The sequence below is a fragment of the Emys orbicularis genome, chromosome 6 (genome assembly GCF_028017835.1).
Source record: "Emys orbicularis isolate rEmyOrb1 chromosome 6, rEmyOrb1.hap1, whole genome shotgun sequence".
NCBI lineage: Eukaryota > Metazoa > Chordata > Testudines > Emydidae > Emys > Emys orbicularis.
Window position 1 is genome coordinate 135,773,308 of NC_088688.1, and position 23,203 is coordinate 135,796,510.

Genomic DNA, 23,203 nt, shown 5'->3' on the forward strand with positions numbered 1-23,203 from the left:
GTGATCTGAACCCAGGCTATATTTACTGTCCCCCCAGAGGGACGGCAAATTCCCGCCCACAGCAAATGTCAGAAGGATCAGCCCAAGCTCATCAGTGGTACACATGAAAACTGGGGGACTTACACCAAAACCCACAGATCTAACTCGAGACCAAGGTGCACTTAATGGAAATCATTCTCGTGAGAATTTGCGTGTCCTAAATCCAATGAAGAAGACAAGAATAGGGTGAAAAAAGCAGGCGAGGGAAAGGGTTGCTAACCATAAAGAACAGACGGCCCATCTGAGCAGACTGCAAGAAGCTGCTAGGTTTTTGGGTTTTGTTTTTAAGTGGGAGGGGAAAAAAATTAGATTGTTGGAATGCATTTTCTTCACCCAAATGCAAAAGCAAGGTGTTTGCAGCATTCACAATGGCCTACTGGCCAGCTGTCAGGACATATGTAGGTTGTTATGCTTCTGACACCTCTATGCAAAAACAAGTATAATTCTTACATTCTGCATTCAGGGATATGATATTTCTGAAACTATCAACAAATGAGGAATCAGTTCAGATGTGATGTTTGTGTTTGTTAAGGAATAACAAAGGAATAATAGCTGTGAAGCAGAAATTAACAGCTTGTAAATAAACTCAAATTTTGACCAGCCTCAAACTCCATTAAGTTTGAGAAGAATGAAAAAAGAGTCCAGCAAGAAAATAAAACAAGTCACCAATAATTTTTATTGATAAATAACATTTTACTTAATCTGTATTTTCACCCCAACATTCTAACACTACACTAGTAAACAAAGTGCAAGTTCTCTGAAAGTCAATTCAAAGAAAACAAACTTGTTAAATATCTTTTCACAGAACACAAGCATCAGACTTTTCAAACCTATCGCATTCATATAGTCAAGGCCATGTAAGAACAGTTAAATCTCTTTAAAAGCCTGCTACATTTTTTATTGCTAAAGAATCTGAATTAGTTGCTATAGTTTCAGAAGCAGTGATTAATTAACCTTTGAAAGCGCCACAAAATATTGAGACATAAAGTCATGAATCCATATATCAGTATCTGGTAGTGCAGTGTCCACTAAGTAGGTCACTATTTTTCGATCCCAAGAGCTTGTGCTTTCATTAACTGCTTGAATCAGCGCCACCAGTGGTTTCTTCTCTACATGGTTTCGAAACACTATTGATGCCTCTTCTGACCACTGTTTGCATTTCACTCCTAGGAAAAATATAAAGCAAATAATTTCATTTAAAGAAAAGACGGATTTACGTGACACACACTCCCAAACCCGAGATTTTTAGTAATTCTACACGTGAGGAAGTGGAAGACACTCCAAGTAGTGCTATTAAAGAAAGTGAAGCTAATAGAGCTCTATAAAAACATTTAAATCCTTACTCTTGTTTCAGTGGCTGTTCTAGCCTCCCATGTAAGGATTATCAATTGTGTCACATTGTGAAAAAAATGGCTGCTAACTTTTCTGTAACTGTTCTTCTTTGAGATGTGTTGCACACGTCCATTCCAATGTAGGTGTGTGCATGCCCCGAGCACAGTTGCTGGAATTTTTTCCCCTTAGTGGTATCTGTCGGGTCGACTCCAGTGCCCCCGGTGCTGGATGCTCATAGTGCCAGTATAAGGGCCACGCCAAGCCCAGGCCCCTTCAGTTCTTCTTACCGACAACTCCAACAGAGGGGGCGGCGGGCAGGACTCGGAAGGGACGTGTGCAACACATCTCGAAGAACAACAGTTACAGAAAGTTTAGTAACTTTTTTCTTCTTCGAGTGCTTGCACATGTCCATTCCAATGTAGGTGACTCACAAGCAGTTGCACAGGAAGTGGGCTCAGAGTTCAAGTACAAGCTGACTGCAACACTGCGCGGCTGAAGTTGGCATAGTCTCTGGCCTGTTGGGTAATGGTATAGTGCACTGAGAACATGTGCATCAAGAATCAGGTTGCTGCCCTGCAGATATCTTGAATAGGGGCTTGAGCTAGGAAAGCAGCCGAAGAGGGCGGAGATCTTGTGGAGTGAGCAGTCAGGTTAGGTGGAAGAGGGACTCCCGTGAGTTCGTAACATGCCCGGATACATGAGGTAATGCAAGATGAAATCCTCTGGATGGAGATTGGGAGCCCCTTCATCCTCTCAGCTATCGTTATGAACAGAGAACTCCCTTTCTCCTGAGGAAGGCCACTACTACTACCATACATTTGGTGAAGACCAGTGAGGTGTCCAACAGCCTGAATGACAGAACCACATATTGTTAATGAGTCTGGTTCACAAAGCTTAGGCACCTTCTGTGACTTTGGAAAAATCAATATGTGGAAGTACGTGTCTTTTAGGTCAAGGGCGGCATGCCAATGCTCTAGATCCAGCGAAGGAATGATGGAAGCCCAGGAGACCATGCATAACTAATCTCTTGAGATAGCATTTGAGCTGCCACATGTCTAGGGTTGGTCTGAGGCCCCTCCCTTTAGCTTCTGGGGTTAGGAAGTAATGGGAATAAAACCCCTTTCCTCATAGATGGTGCAGAACCTCTTCCACGGCTCCCACCCAAAGGAGATTGGACTTCTTGTTCCAATAGTTGCTCATGAGAAGGCTCCCTGAAGAGAGACAAGGGAAGATGGGTGGAAAGGTGCGGTGGACAAAAATTGGCAGGTGTAACCTAATTCTATTGTGTTTAGAACCCAATGGTCTGAGGTAATATATTTCCAGGCGCTGAGGAAGAGGGACAGTTGGTTGGAAAACAAAGGGTAACTGGATCCAGAATTGAGGGGATTGAAATATCATCCTTGAGCGTCTTGTCAAAACGAGTGCTTCAAGGTTCCTGTATGTGTAGGGGTAGAATGCATAGGCCCTGAGGAGGAGGTTGGGGGAGGGGAATCTAAACCCAAACCCCTTGTTTTTCATCCTCCACTGGTCCTGTCTGGGAGGCCGTGCAAAACAGCATCCAGTCTGCTGAGGCCTGTAGTGTCTTCTGGATGCTGTTGGTGTATACAGACCCAGAAATTTCAGGGTTGCCTTAAGAGTCCTTAAGTTTGTGCAATTTGGCATCTGTTTGCTCTGAAAAGAACAAGGACCCTTCGAGTGGGAGGTCCTGGAGGGTTTGCTGCACCCCTTTACCCACGAGCTCCTGCACACGGTAACAGCAGTGGCCACTGATCTGGCCGCAGAATTGGCGGAGTCTAAGGCTGCCTGCAGGGAGACTCGGCCTACTGTCTGCCCTTCTTCAACGAGTGAGGAGAACTCCTATTGACGTCTTGGGGAAGCATGTCCTTAAATTTTTGCATCACCTCCCACATATTAAAATCATAGCGACCTAGCAAAGCGTGCTGGTTTGCTATACAAAGCTATAGCCCACCCATCGAATAGACTTTCCTGCCAAACAAGTCCAGCTTTTTGGGGTTGTTTGCCTTGGGTGCTTGACCCTGATGCTGGCTGCCACCACAAGGGTCCTGGAGGAGAGAGAACACAGAAATTCATATCCTTTAGCTAGCACAAGTATTTTCACTCTGTGTTTAGCCGTTGGCGGAGAGAAGCGGGGGTCTGCCAAAGCGCCTTAACCGGACCCATGATTGCCTTGTTAAGGGGTAGAGCCACTCTTGAGGGACCTGCCCCTGACAAGATGTCTAACAGGCCGTGTGTCACCTCTTTGACCACCTTGGCTTGAATACCAAGTTCGAGGCCATCTGCTTTAATAAGTCCTGGTGAGCGTAGTGGTCACCTGGGGGTGGTGATGCACCAATAGACACCAGCGTCTCATCTGGGGAAGAGGAGGGGGTTAAATCTGGTTGAGGGGCCTCTGCCCCTTCCTCCGTCTCGAACGAGACCTGCGGAACCTGCTCTTGAGGTTTGGCACTGGAGTCTGGGTCTGGTTTCTCTTAGCGCAGTACCAGAGACACCCTCCTTTTCGAGGCCACAGAGTTCGAATGCCTCGAGACAGGTTCCAGAAAGGCAACTGCATGGGTGTTGGTCCCCACAGTCCCATAGGCCAGTGGTTCTCAACCAGGGGGCTGTGAGCCCTTTCAGGGGGGCTGTGGGGGTCCCTGGCTGAAGCCAGGTGCCCCAGTGTTCCCTCCAGGCAACAGCCAGAGAGCTAAAGCCCCGAGCCCCGGCGGGGCAGCAGACAGGAGCTGCAGGGCCCTTGAGCCCTGTACTAAATCCCCGAGCCCCGGTGCCGCTGTGAGGCTGAAGCCCTGAGCCCCAGTGCTGCCACGGGGCCGGTGCCGTGGGCTGAAGCTGGGATCTGTGGCAGAGCCCGCCTACCCCTGCAGGGCTAAAGCTGGAAGTCAGGGCTGAATCTATGAGACCCAGTGACAGTGCTGAAGCTAGCCAACCCTCTCCGTGCCAGTGACTGGTGCCGCGGAGAAGTGCGAGGCTATCAGAGGGGTTTTCCCCACAGAGTGCTCATGGTGCCATGTGAAATCTGGGGGAGGGCTTTCTGCTGCTCATCGGAACTGGCTGTGCCGAGTCCTGGATCTCTGGGGACCCTGGCACAGGCAATGTGAGCAAGTCTCTAGCAGCTGCAAATGCCTCCAGGATGGACAGTACCATGAATTGCTCGGTACACTGCCCGCTGGAGGATGGTACTTCCCATGCCAGAGCATGCAGAGCTGGCGTGGGTGCCGGGGCTGACAGAGGTAGCTGCTGTGCTGCTGGGGAGAGTGCGAGACCCACATCGGGCCGCTCTAACCCGATCCTCTTGCCGGCTTCCTTTTGGCACCAGGGACGACTCTTCTCCTGGTGCTTACGGTGCTGCTTCTTAGGCACTGGCCAGGAGGACCTGTGCTGGGATTCTTGACTGGCAGGAGGCGCCCTCCACCCTGAAAAGACGGTTACTCACCGTTGTAACTGTTGTTCTTCGAGATGTGTTGCTCATATCCATTCCAGTCAGGTGTGCGCGCGCCGCGTGCACGATCGTCGGAAAACTTTTACCCTAGCAACACCCGGTGGGTCGGCTGTGGAGCCCCCTGGAGTGGCGCCCTCATGGCGCCGGATATATACCGCAGCCGACCCAGCGCCCCCTCAGTTCCTTCTTGCCGGCTACTCCGACAGTGGGGAAGGGGGGCGGGTTTGGAATGGATATGAGCAACACATCTCGAAGAACAACAGTTACAACGGTGAGTAACCGTCTTTTCTTCTTCGAGTGCTTGCTCATATCCATTCCAGTCAGGTGACTCCCAAGCCCCACCTAGGTGGCGGGGTCGGAGTGAGACATTGCTGTGTGCAGAACCGCTGACCCGAAAGCAGCATCGTCTCTGGATTGTTGCACCAGCGCATAGTGCGCCGCGAACGTGTGCACCGAAGACCACACTGCAGCTCTACAAATATCCTGGATCGGGACTTGAGCCAGAAAGGCAGTCGAGGAGGCCTGGGCCCTCGTGGAGTGAGCGGTGAGGCGTGGCGTCGGGACACCGGCCAGGTCGTAGCAAGCACGAATGCAGGACGTGATCCAAGAGGACAGGCACTGTGAGGAGACCGGTGAGCCTTTCATCCGGTCGGCCACCGCAACGAAGAGTTGCGTCGTCTTTCTAAACGGCTTTGTACGGTCAATGTAGAAAGCCAGGGCCCTGCGTACGTCCAAAGAATGCAAACGCTGGTCTTGACGAGTAGCGTGTGGCTTTGGATGGAAGACCGGGAGAAAGATGTCCTGGTTTACGTGGAAAGGTGAAACCACCTTCGGGAGAAAGGCCGGGTGGGGGCGAAGCTGCACCTTGTCCTTGTGGAACACCGTGTATGGGGGCTCGGACGTCAGCGCTCTGAGTTCAGAAACACGCCGTGCTGAGGTAATGGCTACGAGGAAGGCCGTCTTCCAGGATAAGTACAGGAGCGAACAGGTCGCTAATGGTTCAAACGGGGGCCCTGTGAGCCTGGAGAGAACGAGGTTGAGGTCCCACGTTGGAACCGGCTGGCGTATTTGTGGGTACAGCCGGTCCAAGCCCTTGAGGAATCTAACGACCATCGGGTTAGAGAAGACCGATGACGGGAGTTCTCCTGGGTGGAATGCCGAAATGGCGGCGAGGTGAACCCTGATCGAAGATATCGCCAAGCCCTGCTGTCTTAGGGACAGGAGATAGTCCAGTATGAGAGGGATAGGTGCCTGCAAGGGGGACGTAGCTCGTTGCTGACACCAACAGGAGAACCGCTTCCACTTGGCTAAGTAAGTGGACCGTGTAGAGGGCTTCCTACTTCCCAGCAGGATCTGCTGGACGGACTGCGAACATTGTTGCTCCGTCTGATTCAGCCATGGAGCATCCACGCTGTGAGGTGGAGCGATTGTAGGTCGGGGTGACACAGACGGCCGTGGTCCTGGGAGATGAGATCCGGACTCAAGGGGAGCGTGATCGGCGCTTGAACCGACAGCTCTAGCAGTGTGGTGTACCAGTGCTGCCTCGGCCAAGCGGGAGCCACTAGAATTACTCGTGCCTGGTCGGTGCGGATCTTGAGCAGCACCCTGTGGACAAGCGGAAATGGGGGAAAGGCGTAGAACAGGTGGCCCTTCCACGTTAGAAGGAAAGCGTCCGACAGAGAGCCTGGAACTCGGCCGTAAAGGGAGCAGAATGCGTGGCACTTCCTGTTGGCCCGGGATGCGAACAGGTCGACCTGGGGAAATCCCCACCTCTGGAAGACGGAATAGATGACATCCGGGCGAATCGACCACTCGTGCGTCTGGAAGGACCTGCTGAGACGGTCCGCCAGCGTATTCTGGACTCCAGGCAGGAATGATGCGGTGAGATGGATCGAGTGGGCGATGCAGAAGTCCCACAGGCGAATGGCCTCTTGGCATAGGAGCGATGAGTGGGCTCCGCCTTGCTTGTTGATGTAAAACATGGCCGTGGTGTTGTCGGTGAGGACCAGCACGCAACGGCCCTGTAGGAAGTTGAGGAATGCCTGGCAGGCTAGGCGCACCGCCATCAGTTCCCGGACGTTGATGTGTAGGGCTAGTTCGGATGCGGACCACAGGCCCTGGGTATGACGCTCCCCGAGGTGAGCGCCCCATCCTAGAGATGAAGCGTCCGTGACTAGGTGGAGGGAGGGTTGTGGGGCGTGAAAAGGCACTCCTGCACAGACCACTGCGCGATCCAACCACCAGGTGAGGGAGGTCAAGACCGAGGGCGGGACCGTGACCAGCATGTTCAGGTCGTCCCGGTGAGGACGGTACACCGATGACACCCAAGCCTGTAGTGGGCGAAGCCGCAGTCTGGCGTGGCTGGTTACGTAGGTGCACGAGGCCATGTGACCCAACAGGGTAAGGCATGTCCTTATGATGGTGAACGGAGATGCCCGCAGTCCGTGAATGACGCGTGCGATGGACTGAAAACGGCCTTCTGGCAGAATGGCTCGTGCACTTCTGGAGTACAGGATCGCTCCAATGAACTCTATTCTCTGTGTTGGCACCAGAGTGGACTTCTCTCTGTTGAGTAGAATGCCCAGCTCGTGGAAAGTCTGTGTCACCATGTGGACGTGAGCTTGAACTTGGTCCCTGGTGCGGCCGCGCACCAGCCAGTCGTCCAAATACGGGAACAGCTGTACCCCTTGTCGGCGAAGGTATGCCGCGACGACTGCCAGACATTTCGTGAACACTCTGGGAGCCGAGGACAAGCCGAAGGGAAGGACTGCGAATTGGTAGTGCACCTTGTTTACTACAAATCGCAGGAAGCGCCTGTGAGGCGGATAAATTGCTATATGGAAATAAGCGTCCTTCATGTCGAGGGCGGCGAACCAGTCTCCAGGATCCAGCGAGGGAATAATGGTCCCCAATGATACCATGCGGAACTTCAACTTTACTATGAATTTGTTGAGTCCGCGCAGGTCTAAGATGGGACGTAGACCCCCTTTTGACTTGGGGATCAGGAAGTAGCGGGAGTAAAAACCCCTGCCCCTTAACTCCGATGGAACCTCCTCTATGGCCCCGATAGAGAGGAGCCCAAAAACCTCCTGTGAAAGGAGTTGCTCGTGAGAAGGGTCCCTGAAGAGGGACAGGGAGGGGGAGTGGGAGGGGGGGGGAGGAAAATTGGAGGGCGTATCCCCTCTCCACCGTGCGAAGGACCCAACGGTCCGATGTTATAAGGGACCAAGCACGGTGGAAACGGGAGAGGTGATCCCGGAAGGGGGGAGATGAATCCTGGGTGCTGGCTCTGGTGCCGACCTCGACCGCACCTTCAAAAGGCTTGTCTAGGCCCTGAAGGTGGTCTCGGCTGGCCCTGGTTCTGACCGGGTTGAGGGCCGGTCGACCGTCGCCTACCGCCTCGACCCCGCCTCCTGGCAAAGTCCTGTCTCGGGCGAGGCGGGGGAGGGTAGAACCTCTGAGGCTGGGGCCTGAAGGGTCTGCGCTGTGGACCTGGGACATGCATCCCCAGAGAGCGCATCATTGTTCGAGAGTCCTTAAGGTTTTGGAGCCTCGAGTCTGTCTTTTCCGAAAACAGGCCCTGACCCTCAAAGGGCAAGTCCTGGAGGGTCTGCTGCAGTTCAGGTGGCAGGCCCGACACCTGGAGCCAGGAGGTTCGCCTCATAGCTATACCCGACGCCAGGGTCCTAGCGGCCGAGTCGGCTATATCCAGGGAGGTCTGTAGGGAGGTGCGTGCCACCCGCTTACCCTCCTCTACCAAAGTCCCGAACTCTTCCCTAGATTCCTGGGGAACCAGTTCCTTAAACTTCTCCATGGAGGACCAGGTGTTAAAACTATATCGGCTTAAGAGCGCCTGTTGGTTGGCTGCCCTAAGCTGAAGCCCCCCCGCGGAATAGACCTTGCGCCCGAACAAATCGAAGCGCTTAGCGTCCTTCGATTTTGGCGCTGCCGCCTGCTGGCCATGGCGCTCCCGTGCATTTACTGATGAGACCACCAGCGAGCACGGTTGAGGGTGAGTGTACAAGTACTCGTGGTCCTTGGAGGGTACAAAGTACTTCCTCTCCACTCCCCTGGCCGTGGGCGGAATAGAGGCCGGGGTTTGCCAGATGGAGGTGGCATTGGTCTGAATGGAGCGAATCAGCGGTAACGCGACCCTGGATGGGGCGTCCGCTGAAAGGATGTTCACGATCGGGTCGTGAACCTCCACGATCTCCTCCATCTGAAGGTCCATATTGCGCGCCACCCGGCGCAACAGGTCCTGGTGGGCCCGGAGGTCTATGGGGGGCGGGCCCATGGCGGATGTCCCCGCTACCGCCTCATCAGGCGAGGAGGATACGCCCGGTGGCAAGGGGTCCAAAGGCAAGTCTTGCTCCAGGTGCTCCTGGAGCCGGGCCTCGCTCGTCCCAGGGTCTATGGCCTGCGCCGGCGTGGGCACCGGAGCCTCCATGCCCCCTGGCGGGGGGCGGGAGATGGTGGCCTCCGGGGCTCTGGGCTCAGAGCGTGCCGAGCGGGAGGCAGACGGTGGGGCCCCTTGGGCTTGGTGGTAGGCCCATGGGGTCCAAAAGGACCAGTGAGCAGGTCCTTGTGTAGGGTCCTCTGCCATGTCCTGCGAGTGGCCGAAGTCCGCCGAAGCCGCCTGTCCCTGTGGGGGGTAGGCCGATCTAGAGGCCCCTTCAGAGGAGTGGGACGCGGATCTCGACGGCCATGGCGGTGCCGAGCGCGATGCATCCGTCCCCGGCTGGTGCGGTGCCGGTCGGTGCCGGTCGTAGGGCGATGTGTCCCAGCGTGCCGGAGATTGGTGCCGGGATCGGGATCGGTGCCGGTAGCCGCGCCGGTGCCGCGATCCGGATCTGGAGCGGGACGACGATCGCGATGACACCCGGTGCCGGGAGCGGTCCCTCGATCGGCGCTCATACCGGTACCGGGAGGTGCGCCTCGAGTCCGATCGGTGCCGGCGGTCGCGACGGTGCCGAGATGTGGAGCGGCGCCGCGAAGAGGACCTCGACCGCGAGTACGACCGGCGCCGAGGTGATAGTCGGCGCCGGGACTCCGAGCGGCGTCGGGACCTGCTCCGAGACCTGGAGCGGTGCCGAGAGTCCACGGTTGGAGACGGTGGGCGCACCAGTGCAGGCTTGCCTCTCGACTGCACAATGCGCGGAGCCACCGGTGCCGGGAGCTGCGACGGTGCCGGCTCCGTGAGTGCGATCAGGTCCCTCGCGGTAGTAAATGTCTCCGGAGTCGAGGGGAGACAAGGTTCCACCACCAGCCTAGGTGGTGAAACAGTCCGTACCGGACTCAACGGCCTCGGTGCCGGAGTCGCCTGCTTTTGGCAGTCCAAAGGTGGACGCGGCTCTACCCCCGGCACGGGGGGAGCCGGCGTCTTCAGGGCAGCAGTGTCCTGAGCCTTGCGGGCCTTTTTATGGCCCGGAGATAGAGATCGGCGCCGAGTCCCTTGAGGTGGGCGCGGTGCCGAAGTCTGCCGGTGCCGGGAGGACTTGTCCGCGGCGCCGGTCGGAGCCGCTGGGGCGCTGCGCACCGACGCGCTCGGTGCCGGGGCCGGGCGCGCCGAGGGAGGATCCGGGCTGAGCGCCGCCTCCATGAGGAGCTGCCGAAGCCGAAAGTCCCGCTCCTTCCTCGTTCGAGGCTTGAAGGCCTTGCAGATTGGGCACTTATCTGCGTGATGGGCTTCCCCGAGGCACTTCAAGCAGGAGGCGTGCGGGTCGCTTGTTGGCATCGGCTTCGCGCAGGATGCGCACGGCTTAAAGCCAGGAGCCTTGGGCATGAGCCCGGTATGCTCCGGGGGGAAAAAAAGGGGGGAGAACAACCCCCTTAACCCCCGCTAACAATTTACAACAACTACAAACTAAATAACAACTATCTAAAGAACTCTAACTACTATACACAACTATCGAAATGAACACTATCTACAGAAATAAGCTAGAAGCTAGGGAGTGTGGAGACCAGCTATGCTGTGCTCCACAGTTCCAACGACCGTCAGGGGCGGTAAGAAGGAACTGAGGGGGCGCTGGGTCGGCTGCGGTATATATCCGGCGCCATGAGGGCGCCACTCCAGGGGGCTCCACAGCCGACCCACCGGGTGTTGCTAGGGTAAAAGTTTTCCGACGATCGTGCACGCGGCGCGCGCACACCTGACTGGAATGGATATGAGCAAGCACTCGAAGAAGAAGCTGAGGTGCTTGGTGCCGAGTCCGAGCATGGCTCCAATGCTGGTCTCAGGGCTGCCTCCATGAGAAGGACCCTCAATCTCACTGTCTAGTCTTTTGGGGTGCAGGGTTTTAAGTCCCTGCAGATGTGGCAATGGTCCTTTCTGTGAGCTTCCCCAAAGCACTTAACACAGCTCGAGTGCGGGTCGCTCAATGGCATCGATCTGCCGCAGGAGCCTGGTGACCGAGGCATGCCCCAGCACAGGGGAGTGGACAAGCCTTGCCACTAAGTGTGGAGGCATTCAAAACACACTAACTACTAAAACTACTAGTGCTACTATCAAACTAACGAAAACTACAAGAACTATATACACAAAAAAGGAGAAGAAAACCACTAGGTGAGATTGCCTGAGCAATGAGGTAAGTTCCAGCAGCCATCACGGGCAGTAAGAAGGAACTGAAGGAAGACGGGCTCGGCGGGGCCCCTTATACCAGTGCTATGACTGAGCGGCACCTGGAGGGGCTGGAGCCAACCCAATGGATACCACGAAAGGAAAAAATTCCAGCAACTGTACTTGGGGCGCGCACACACCTACATTGGAATGGACATGTGCAAGCACTCGAAAAAGAACTTGGTAGCATGCAGAAATGAGGTCTAAGAAAAGTATACATTATTTTCACCTGTGATCATCCACATTTCTGGAAGAGAAAGGCAAGTGCACTGACTCTGAATAACTGCAAGCAGTGGTCTGGATAATGTGATTATTGAACATTTTACACACATCTAAGAACATTCCTAGTAAGGCACTTTGCTCACTGGCCCCTTCTTCTGGATTCATTGACCCTCCGGCTCGTGGAAGTGGCATATCCTATACAGCCTTGTATTTTAGTATTTGCAAAATTGTAAACATGTTCTGAATGTAAGTTTATTTCCACCCCTAAAACCACACCATCTAATAAGATGTCTGCCACTTGTCTGAACCCCAAGGTGGCTCCATAGTGCGGAGGAGATGAGCAGTAGTATTCAGCAACGACGCATTCAGTAGCATTCAGCACAATGCACCTAGCTTTCAGGTGATGAGAAGATGGGGAAGAAGCCACCCTAAAACTGTTAGTGTAGACTGGTTACCTGCTGACTGTCCCTAACCCCTTACACAGCCGTTGATGAGTTCAGCACATTACCTCACTATTAGCTTATTTTTTATGAAATCTCTGCAGGTCACCAGGGCTACATTTTGTGGCCCATGAAGCCTAGTACGACATTCCTCACACTCAATAAGTTTGGAAACCTCTAACTACCTAAGTTCATCCCAGCTTGCATTTTGAAAGTTTGTAGCCTAACAGCGACTTCAAAATTGAAATGAGCTACTATTACTAGAAGTTTGTAGTGACTGACCCGTAAGTCTCAAGTAATTCATAGACCATGACATGACCTGGACCTGCCACGGGTTGCAAAGATCAAGGTTTGCACACTTTTTGAGGGGACCCCAAATCACTGCATGGATCTGGTCCCTCACCCCAACCTAGGCAGATGCCCAGCAAACAACAAGGCTACTGTGAGCTCCCTCCAGGCCAACAGTTGTCTCCCTGCAGCTGAGTCAGCTCCTGTGCTGAGCTGCCAGTACAATCTCTGGTTGTAAGGAAAGCCAGCTCAGCATGTAATTGATCAAAAAGAGCCAGTAAGAAGAGGCGTGCTGCACTGCCCATATTAACAGCCATAATCACCTCTCTCTGAGGGACAGGAGGAGTAAGATGGAGGACAAAGGAAAGGGACCCCATCTCCCACTCTTGTAGCGAGTGCCTTGTTCCACTGACAGAAGATACATGAAAGGTTTGGGGTAGAAAACAGTAGAAGACAGGAACAGAGGAGAGTAATGGTGCATGGAAACAAGAGGATAATGTGGGATGCAAAAGGGACAGAACAGAACACAGAGCAAAGAGACAGTATTGCATGAGAGAGCACAACAGAGAAAAGAGCAACTGTTGAAGAATGGGAGGAAAGGAAATACTGACCTAGATAGTCAGCTCCTGCTTTGGCCGCACAGAGCAGGCGTAACTATCTACCTAGTAAATTCCTCAATGCCAGAAGAAACCTTGGATACCATAGGGACATGTTCAACTGGATCATATACAACCCCAGAGCAGGGGGATGGCCAGAGTGCAGCTGCATGCCAACAATAACCCTATGGGCACCTCAGCCCCTTGGCAGCATAGCCAGCTGGAGTAGTTTAGAGCAGTCTCAAGGCCACCCTAAGCTACGTGAGAGAACAGACCAGTGGAGAACCAGCTCTACGATTGGACACCCACAATCTGCGCCTTTGTGCCTGATTGCACCCAATACATACTAGGCACAGCTGAAAGTCTGGGCCACCACTTTTCAAACAAAGTGGAGGAGAAAGAAGCAACTGTAATGAAGCAAACAGTGAGAAAGTGGTGAGGGTTGAAAAGGAGTTGGAAATGGAAAGAAAAAGGTGGAAAGGAAAAAGCAACACATTCACTTTTAGGCAAGCAAATGTTGTTTATTTCCACTCATGCATTAGTTGTGCTTCCCTGAAGAAGTTCTGTACTTCTAAATTGGTGGAGAAGAATGGGTTGGATAGTTACTGAGAAAATAGCAATATTACTGAATACTCTAGACGCCAGAGATCAGCAACCAGAATAGAAAGAGAGAAAATTAAAATTCACCTAAATAAACTCCATTTAGGCAGGGAACAAAAAACAATTGTTGGCCCTCCACAAATCCAGAGTCTACCCTCCTCCCCCGCTCAGATTTTAAAAAGATGTTTATGAGAGTATAATGGACAATGAGAGGACAAACTTTGCAGTTAATAGAAAATATATAAACATGGCCTTCTCACTACAAACGACCTGAAAACGTAAATTTTATTTCCCTTCTCCCAGTCCCCCTTCTAGAAGTCACTTACAGGACTACTATTTCATCTGCCCCACATTTCATATTGCTTGGAATGTGGCTGCTGAGAAAGTTAAATGAAGGTGCCTTTCAGTTTTGTAATATGTGGTTAATACAAATTCTCTCCCATTAGAGATAAAAAAAAAAGAAAACCAACAGTGGTAATAAAACAATTACTAACCTCTCTTGTACAAAGATGAAGGGTGGAATAAAAACAATGAAAACAATTCTATTCTATTCACTATTTTGTAAATTTGCAAAATGCTATAAAACTATAAAATTTAAGTGTAGACTATGCCACTATCCTCATAGCTTTATACGCCAATATTCTTACCCACTTGATGCCCTTCTATTGTTTAGAAAATTTTATCCAACAAAACTAAACATACTTGTGACCTACCTGCAAGCTGAGCTGTTATAGCTTGAAATGGTAGTTTTTTGAACATGTCCACTAGAGGCTGTACTTTTCTGATGCTGACAAGCTCATGTTTACCATAGTCCAACTCATATACTGATACCAACCCATTTGTCAGAATTCCTTTTATTAACACCCTGTGCCACCTAAATGGTATTTAAAAAAAGAGTGAAAAAAGAAAACAAAGGGTAGATTTAGAGTATGAGTCACACAAACTGAATGCAAACAAAATATTTTAACTAGAAGAATGGAAAACAATAGAACTGAATAAAAAACTCTGAAAATTTTTGTCTGAGACGGACAAAAAATTGAAATAAGAATTCAAGAGAAGGTGGGTGAGGTAAAAAATAGTTACCTACCTTTCGTAACTGTTGTTCTTAGAGATGTGTTGCTCATGTCCATTCCATTCTAGGTGTGCATGCGCCCACATGCGCGGACAGTGGAGATTTTTGCCTTAGTGGTATCCGTAGGGTCCGGTGTAGCACCCTCTTGAGTGCCAAGCCCATGTGTCGGTATATTAGGCACCGCCAGCCCTACGCCCTCTCAGTTCCTTTTGCTGTCAACTCTGATAGAGGGGCAGGAGGGTGGGTAACGGAATGGACAAGAGCAACATCTCTAAGAACAACGGTTACGAAAGGTGGGTAACTGTTTTTTCTTCTTCGAGTGCTTGCTCATGTCTATTCCATTCTAGGTGACTCACAAGTAGTATCTCTGGTGGCAGGGTCGGGGTTCAGTCTCACGGCTTGCAGCACTGCTCTGCCAAAGCCAGCATCATCATCTCGGGCTTGCTGGGTGAGCGCATAATGAGACGTAAGCATGTGGACAGACGATCAGGTACTGGCCTGGCAGATATCCTGAATTAGCACCTGGGCCAGGAAGGCTGCCGATAAAGCCTGTGCCCTAGTTGAGTGGGCAGTCACAGTCGCGGATGGAGGCACCTTTGCCAGGTCATAGCAATAATGGATGCAGGCTGTGATCCAGGACGAAATCTTCTGGGCAGACATTGGGCGACCTCTCATCCTGTCTGCCTCCGCAATGAACAACTGTGTTGACTTATCAAACGGCTTGGTCCTGTCGATGTAGAAAGCAAGCACCCTTTTGACATCCAGGGCATGCAATCTGTGCTCCTCTTCTGATTTATGAGGCTTCAGAAAGAAGACAGGTAAATATATGTCGTGGCCGGTATGAAACTGTGAAACTACCTTGGGCAGGAACGCTGGATGCGGCTGCAGGTTGACCTTGTCCTTGTAGAACACCATATAGGGCGGCTCTGACGTGGGCGCCTTGATCTCAGAGACCCTACAGGCGGACGTTATTGCGACCAGGAAAGAAACTTTCCAAGAGAGGAGGAGGGAGCAGGAAGCTAGAGGCTCGAAGGGAGGACCCATGAACTGCAACAGCATGAGATTCAGGTCCCAGGGAGGGATGGGATCCCTGACGTATGGGTAGATGCTTCAGGCCTTTCAAACACTGGACTGTCACGTCATGAGTGAAGACTGACTTGCCCTGGAGCCAAGGGTGGAAGGCCAAAATAGCAGCCAAGTGGACTTTGATTGATGACAAGGACAACCCCTGGAGCCTGAAGTGCAGAAGATAGTCCAGGATTGCCTGCAGCGAGGGCTGCTCAGCCCGTATACCCTGGTCCAAGGCCCAGCCCATGAACCTCTTCCACTTGGAGGTAGGTTGCTCTGGTGGAGGGCTTTCTGCTACCCAACGAGACCTGATGGACCCAGGCCGAACATTCCCGTTCTTCTGCATTCAGCCATGCAGAAGCCACACTGTCAAGTGCAATGCTGCCAGGTTCGGATGCAGAAGACTGCTGTGGTTCTGGGACAGCAGGTCCGGCCAGAGGCAGCTGCAGGGGGGCAGCTACCAAAAGGTCCATCAGCATGCCGAACCAGTGCTGCCAAGGCTACTCGGGAGCTATCAGGATCACCTTTGCCTTGTCCTGTTTGAGCTTCATAAGGACCTTGGGATTGGCGGCACTGGTGGGAAGGCATACATTAGAGCTCCAGACCAAGGGAGCAGAAAGGCGTCCAATCCCTGGAATGAGCAGAACAGGTTTAGCTAGGAAGTCCCCCACCTCCGGATTATCACACTGACCGCCTCCGGGTAGAGCAACCACTCGTGGCGAGAAGAGAAGGTCCTGCTGAGGTGATCTGCTACCATGCTCTTTGCCCCGGGGAGATGCACGGCCACCAGATGGATGGTATGCTGCACAAAGAAGCCCCAAAAGGCAGAGAGCTTCTTGGCAAATGGCTGACAACCTGGCTCCACCCTGCCTGTTGATGTAATACATGGCTGCGGTACTGTCTGTCATGACCGCACCACCTTGCCCTTCAGGTGGGGCAGGAAAGCCTAGCAGGCCAGGCGAACCGCTCTAAGGTCCCTGATGGTCTTGCGTGCTGTGTTTGTCCAGCCAGATTCCCCAGCCCAGGTCCAAGGCATTGGAAACCAGGGTCAGCAATGGGGACAGGGCCGCGAAGGGAACTCCCTCCAACACCGATTCGGGGCTCAACCACCAATCCAGGCACGATCAGATGTGAACCGGCACCCTGACCACCCACTCTAGATCGTGTCTGTTGGGGATGTAGACCGATGTCAACCACGCCTGCAGTGGCCGGAGATGGAGGCGGGCATGCTGGACCATGTATGTACATGCAGCCATGTGGCCCAACAACCGCAGGTAGGTGTGAGCAGTGGTGAACAGGCAGTTTTTCACATGGGAGATCAGATCCAACATGGCCTGGAATCGCGCCTCTGGAAGGAAGGCTCTGGCTTGTGTGGAGTCAAGAACCGCCCCAATGAACTCTATTCGTTGCACCGACCTTAAGGTTGATTTATTTTCATTTATCAACAGGCCCAGGTTGTGGCAGGTGGAACAAACCAGATCGAGGCTCTGTTGCACCTGTTCCCGAGATCTGCCCTTGATGAGCCAATCATCGAGATATGGGAAGACCTGACCCCTCGATGCTTGAGGTAAGCGGCCGCTGATGCCATACATTTTGTAAACACACTCGGGGCAGACAAGAGACCAAACGGCAGCGCCGTGAACTAGAAATGGCACCCTCCAACCACAAAACAGAGGAATTGTCTGTGACCTTGGAAGATGGAGATATGGAATAAGAGTCATTCAGATCAAGGGCGGCATACCAATCTCCCAGATCCAGGGAGGGGATGATGGAGGCCAGGGAGACCATGCGCAACTTCAACTTTTTGAGAGACTTATTGAGGTGCTGCAGGTCCAGAATGAGTCTTAGACTCCCTTTCACTTTCAGGATTAGGAAATAACGGGAGTGGAACCGTTTTCCCCTCATGTCCCAGGGGACCTCCTCCACTGCCCCCAGCTGCATGAGGTTCTGAACCTCTTGAACGAGGAGTTGCTCATGAGGAGGGTCCCTCAAGAGGTACAGGGAATGGGGATGGGAAGAGGGGGCAGCTGAGAATTGAAGGGTGTAGCCCCGAGATACAAGCTCTAGCATCCAATGGTCTGAGGTGACCTGCGACCAGGTCGAATGGTAGGGACGAAGGCGGTTGAGGAAAGAATGAGGTGGATCCGGGGAGTTGACTGGGGTGTTGCTCTCGAGCGCACCCTCAAAACAAGTGCTTCTGGTTCCCATGAGGCTTCAATGGGCCGGGTTGTGCAGGGGAACGGGAGGAGAAAGGGCAGCGATGACTAAGACTCGTGTCTATCCCTTCTCCTTGCAGGGCCCTGTCAAGGCTGCCAAGGCTTTGGCAGCGAGGGCGGCTGGAACTGCTTCCTCACCGACTGCAGCATATGCAGACCCAGTGAGCGAAGGGTGGCCCGAGTGTCCTTCAGTCCATGCAGCCTCGTGTCAGTCTGCTCTGCGAAGAGACCATTACTATCAAAGGGAAGGTCCTGGATTGAGTCCTGCATTTCCTGAGACAGGCCAGCAGTCCGAAACCAGGAGCTGCGTCTCATGACCGCCTTTGACACGACCATGCTAGCTGCTGAATTGGCCAGGTCCCACACCATTTGGAGGGAGCGCCTTGCAGCCGTCGTACCCTCCTCCATCAGGGCCCTGAATTCCTGGGGCAGTGAGTCCTTGAACTTATGGAGGGAGTCCCATAAGAAGAAGTTGTACCTCCCCAAGAGAGCCTGGTGGTTGGCCACCCAGAACTGAAGGCTGGCCATCAAATCTTTCTCCCAAAAAGATTCAGCCTCTTGGCCTCTTTATTCTAGGGGGTCAAACTGGTTTGCCCGACTGTCATTCTCATTGGCCGACGAGATGACCAGCGAGCCCATTTGAACCCTTTGGCCGGAACAAAATATTTTTTCTCAGCCCTCTTGGAGGTGGGAGGAATGGAAGAAAGTTTGCCAAAGGGCTTTTGCTACTTTTAGGACCCCATCATGTACTGGTAGCGCAACACAGGCCGGGGTAGAGACCAAGAGCATCTCCTCTACTTCCATAGCCACCCTATGAAGCAGAGCCTGATGTTCTTTGAAATCGTCCGGCGGGCTGGCGCAGGAATGGCCTGCCACTGCCTCATCCCAGGAGAAGGACGATGACTGGGTCACTGGGGGGGGGCCCCCTGAGGGATCATCACCCGTGGGGGAAGAGGGTTTCGGGGTGGGCGCTTGCTCCTCTACCCCAGCCTCCGAGTGCGCCACGTTCACCGAACTTGGTGCTGCTGGTTGCTGCTCTGAGGCGGTGGCCGAGGAATAGACTGACTGAGGCATCAGAGACATGCCCCTTGCGCTCCAGTAGGGCCATTGCACCGGCTACTGGCCTTGCTGCCATGACAGCATCGTGGAGGTCGACGCAGCCTCAGGTGCCCAATCGCACCAGTGCTGTCGCGGGGTAAAGGGCTGAATTCCCTTCCTGAACCGGAGGAAACACCTTCCAGTGACCACGGAAGGGCTGTCAAAGCTTGTGTCTCATGGCTAACTGTTGCTGTGGGAGACCGGTGCCTCAAGGAGGATTGGTGCCAGGGCTGAGGGGGATTGGTACCGCAATGGAGACCGCTCCCACTGCCTGGGAGACAGGGATCTGCACTGAGGAGACCGCCAGTGGGACGATGATCGGTGCCGGCAATATGGTGACCGGTGCCTTCCTCTAGGTGACCTGCGTCGGGAGGGCAGAGACCGTGAGCACGGTGCCGGCAATTTAAGATGCCCCAGAGAAGACCGAGACCTGGGGCGTGGAGACGGAGAGCGCTGTCTTGTCTCCGGAGACCGAAGTCTCTGGGGGGTCTTTACGGCTGGTTTGCCCTCACCGGGAACCTTTGCGGTGACCTGCGACACATGCAGTGCCAGCGACGCTAGTAGAGGCCTCTGCTCTCTGGGCACAAGGAGAGCCTGGGAAGGCATCGGCACTGCCACCAATCTGGGTCCCTTACTGCTCCCTGGAGTCTTTGGCAGATCGCTCGGGGAACTAGGGGGCCCCATCGGGGGGAGGGGCCCCATGTAGCTCCGGTGTGGGCTGTCAGCCCTTCTTGCTTGGTGCTCGGGCAGGTTCCAACGCTAGGCATAGAGCAGCCCTCAAACAGATGTCTCGCGCTTTGTGAGTTCGGGGATTAAAGTTCTTACAGATGCGACACTTCTTCACATGTGATTCCCCCAAGCATTTGAAGCAGCTGATATGGGGGTCACTATTATGCATAGGCCTGTTACAGTCAGAGCAGGGCTTAAGACCCGGAGACCGGAGCATGCCCCGCAGGGACTCTGTCTCTAACTACATTACTTAACTATTTACTAACTAACTACTGTAAACAAACTATTTACAAGGCCTTAAGGCTCGAAGACTGAAGTAGAAGAACCTCTAGCCCTTGTGAGGCAAGGGAAAGGTGCTCCGACTAACCACCACGGGTGGTAAGGAGGAACGGAGAGGGCGTAGGGCCAGTGGCACCTAATATACTGACGCACTGGCATTGCACTCAAGAGGGTGCTAAAGCTGACCCTACAGATACCGCTAAGGCAAAAATCTCATGGCATTGACATGAGCAAGCACACAAAGAAGATGATGATCTTTTATTGGTCCTTCTTCAGGTCTGAGCTGTATAAGAGCTCTGTGTGGTTCAAAAAGTCTTGTCTCTTTCACCAACAGAAGTTGATCCAGTAAAAGATATTACCTCACCCACCCTGCCTCTCTAATACTCTGGGACTAACACAGCTACAAACAAAACGGCAAACATGAAATAAGAATTGTTTTATAATTTCTGGAGTCCCCCTTTTCCCTTTACTCCCTCCCTCACTGGAAAAAGAGGGAAGAGAGAACAATAGAAAAACGTGGTAAAGCGGGTGTTTGGGGAGGAAAGAAATGAACACTGTCTACCCCTTTCTTTTTTGGTTTGGAATTAAAAAAAATATATATGGAGGAGGAATAGAAAAGATCCAAATCCAAAAATTGAAAAATAAATTTGAAAAAGAGTTTGTTTTACAATTTTCTATTGAAAAAAAAAATGTAGAAAAACCCATTTTTCAAAGAGGAAAATCTGAAAAATTTTGATCAGTTCTAGGAAACAAGTACACACATTACCTAGCCAGTATCAAAATGTTATAGTGGTATCATGGCAGAGGTGAATTTTAAGGAGTGATTTGAATGACGAAACAGAGGCTTTGCAGACATTTACAAGGAGCTCCATGGGCAGGAGTTTCAGGCTGTTTTGCTGGCCAGGGTGGAGAATGTTTTTGGTGATCCCCACTGAATGGCAGAGCAAAAAACCACCCACAGCTAGCCAATCAGCACTCCCAGGGTGCCCAGGGTCACTGACCTGCCCTCCCTGGGGCAGCACAGGAATGCAAAGGAGACAGCGTGGAAGAACCCTCATGTACAACAACAGTTAAACTGTTCAAGCAGCACGGATGGGCACTGACTGCTTTATGTCATACAGGAAATGATGGGTAACATTTTTAGCAGTACTTAAATGTTTTCACATATTTTCAAAAAGTGACTGGCTAAGTTTCAATGAATGTCAATGGGACTTAAGTAAAAAGCTTTAAAGTGCCTAATAGCTAGGATACAGGTAAGTCACGAAGGGCCCTAAAAGGGAAAAACAAGGATGAGGTTGAAAAGGGGGAGCCAGTGGAAGGGGAAGGACATGGATGAAATAACAAGGCAGAAAGATTTCTGACTGATGATTTAGATGAATGAAAATGAACCCATCACGAGAGCTTTAGGCACATGTACAAGATGACTTTTGAAGACTCCCCAACATGTATTCTGGAACAATAGTAGAATCTGTATGAATTGTTCTTCCGCTAACTTTTACCTGCCTTTTAAATGCTCAGATTGTAATTGTGTGCAACACTACTACTTTGAACAGAGATTTTTGTATGGTATAGTTAAATTAAAATAGCCATTTGACGGAAACAGTTGTGACGAAAAAATCGTATACTCACAGTGATAAATAACTAGCAACCAAGGGGCAAACAATTTGCATGTAAATTTACTGCTGGCAAAAAAGTGCTTGACTGAAAGACCTGTGGCTAAACTGAGAGCGTCACATCAGGTACAGCAGGAATAGAAGCAGTGTTTCAATCATTGAGTTCTAACTGTGACCTGGAGGCAAGTAGAGTCTACAACCTCATTCACACCCCTTGGTCTCAGATTACTGACAATCCAAAATGTGGACACTTTCCCTTGTCAACTGGAATGAGGCCAAACATTACCTAGAAATGCATAATTCACATTAATCTAACTCTGAGAAGATTGAGCACCAATTAAGATTTCTCTGTGCATATCTCTAGTGCTAGTGCTGGGCATTTGGACCCTGCAAGTATCACCGTAGACAACAGCCTGCCTCAAGATAATACGTATCTTTTATGAAAGCATCTACTTACTTATTTTCCACTTTAGCAGCATACAGATTGTTCTTCTTAACGGCAATGGGTCTCTCCTCTGCCATGCTGTAGTACAGAATCATTTCTTCCATGAGGACTTCTAGGTTGTGGATCTCTTGCCAAGGCTGGACGACAAAGTGACCAGGGTGGCAGGCCACTGAAATGTAGACATCCATGTGCTCACCAGGTTTCGGTAAGGGTAGAAGAGGTGGCATGTCAAGAGTAGGCACCACACTGCTGGGTTCTGGAGCAGGCTTGATTGACCCCATGAGGCTTTTCTTGAGGCCTAGGCCAATTAATTCTGGAGCAAGGATAGTATCACTTTTCCCTTTCATAGGACTAGCGCCACTGGGTGCAACACTCAAGAAGACATCTTTCTGATGCTTCCACAAGTCTGCATTAGTGATCTGCCGATTGATGCTCCGATCGGGGTCTGGGAAGTTCTTGGGAGTAAACAAGTAAATATATGCAATTCCCTTTGAGTCATCCAGTTTAGCAACCTTTAAAGGGAAGAAATAAAGTAAACTATTATGAAATGCATCTGCATCTTTAATTTTGTAGGACCCAAGATTAAAGCTTTTTACGGGAGGAAAAACTGGAATGGTTATGTTAACAGTAATCTATTTCAAAATAAAAATATTTTCAAAGACTTGGCACAAATAGGTTTCAGAGTAGCAGCCGTGTTAGTCTGTATCCGCAAAAATAACAGGAGTACTTGTGGCACCTTAGAGACTAACAAATTTATTAGAGCATAAGCTTTCGTGGGCTACAACCCACTTCTTCGGATCTATATGCATCCGAAGAAGTGGGTTGTAGCCCACGAAAGCTTATGCTCTAATAAATTTGTTAGTCTCTAAGGTGCCACAAGTACTCCTGTTATTTTGGCACAAATAGTTTATTGTTAAGGTAAAGCTAACAAAATATGTGGACAAAGGTATTCACGATGGCTGAAAACGGCAAGTACAGCAAACTGCTCAATATGGAAGAGTAGTAGCAACACCATCATTGAGGTTGGGCTAGGGTGACCAGACAGCAAATGTGAAAAATCGGGACAGGGGGTGGAGGAGGTAATAGGAGCCTA

The 23,203-nt window shown here is 51.7% G+C and overlaps 1 protein-coding gene across 1 annotated transcript in view; it reads right to left on the reverse strand.

The window, feature by feature from the left end:
- Nucleotides 1-703: 703 nt before the first annotated feature.
- The window catches only part of TDRD7 (tudor domain containing 7), a 144,407-nt gene continuing 121,907 nt past the window's right edge, over nucleotides 704-23,203 (reverse strand). The window contains exons 17-19 of the mRNA XM_065406055.1: nucleotides 22,123-22,622; nucleotides 14,304-14,464; nucleotides 704-1,205 (exon numbers count right to left, since the gene is read on the reverse strand). Of these exons, the coding sequence (XP_065262127.1) occupies nucleotides 985-1,205; nucleotides 14,304-14,464; nucleotides 22,123-22,622 (882 nt within the window). The 3' untranslated portion in view covers nucleotides 704-984. The remainder of the gene's footprint in view (nucleotides 1,206-14,303; nucleotides 14,465-22,122; nucleotides 22,623-23,203) is intronic.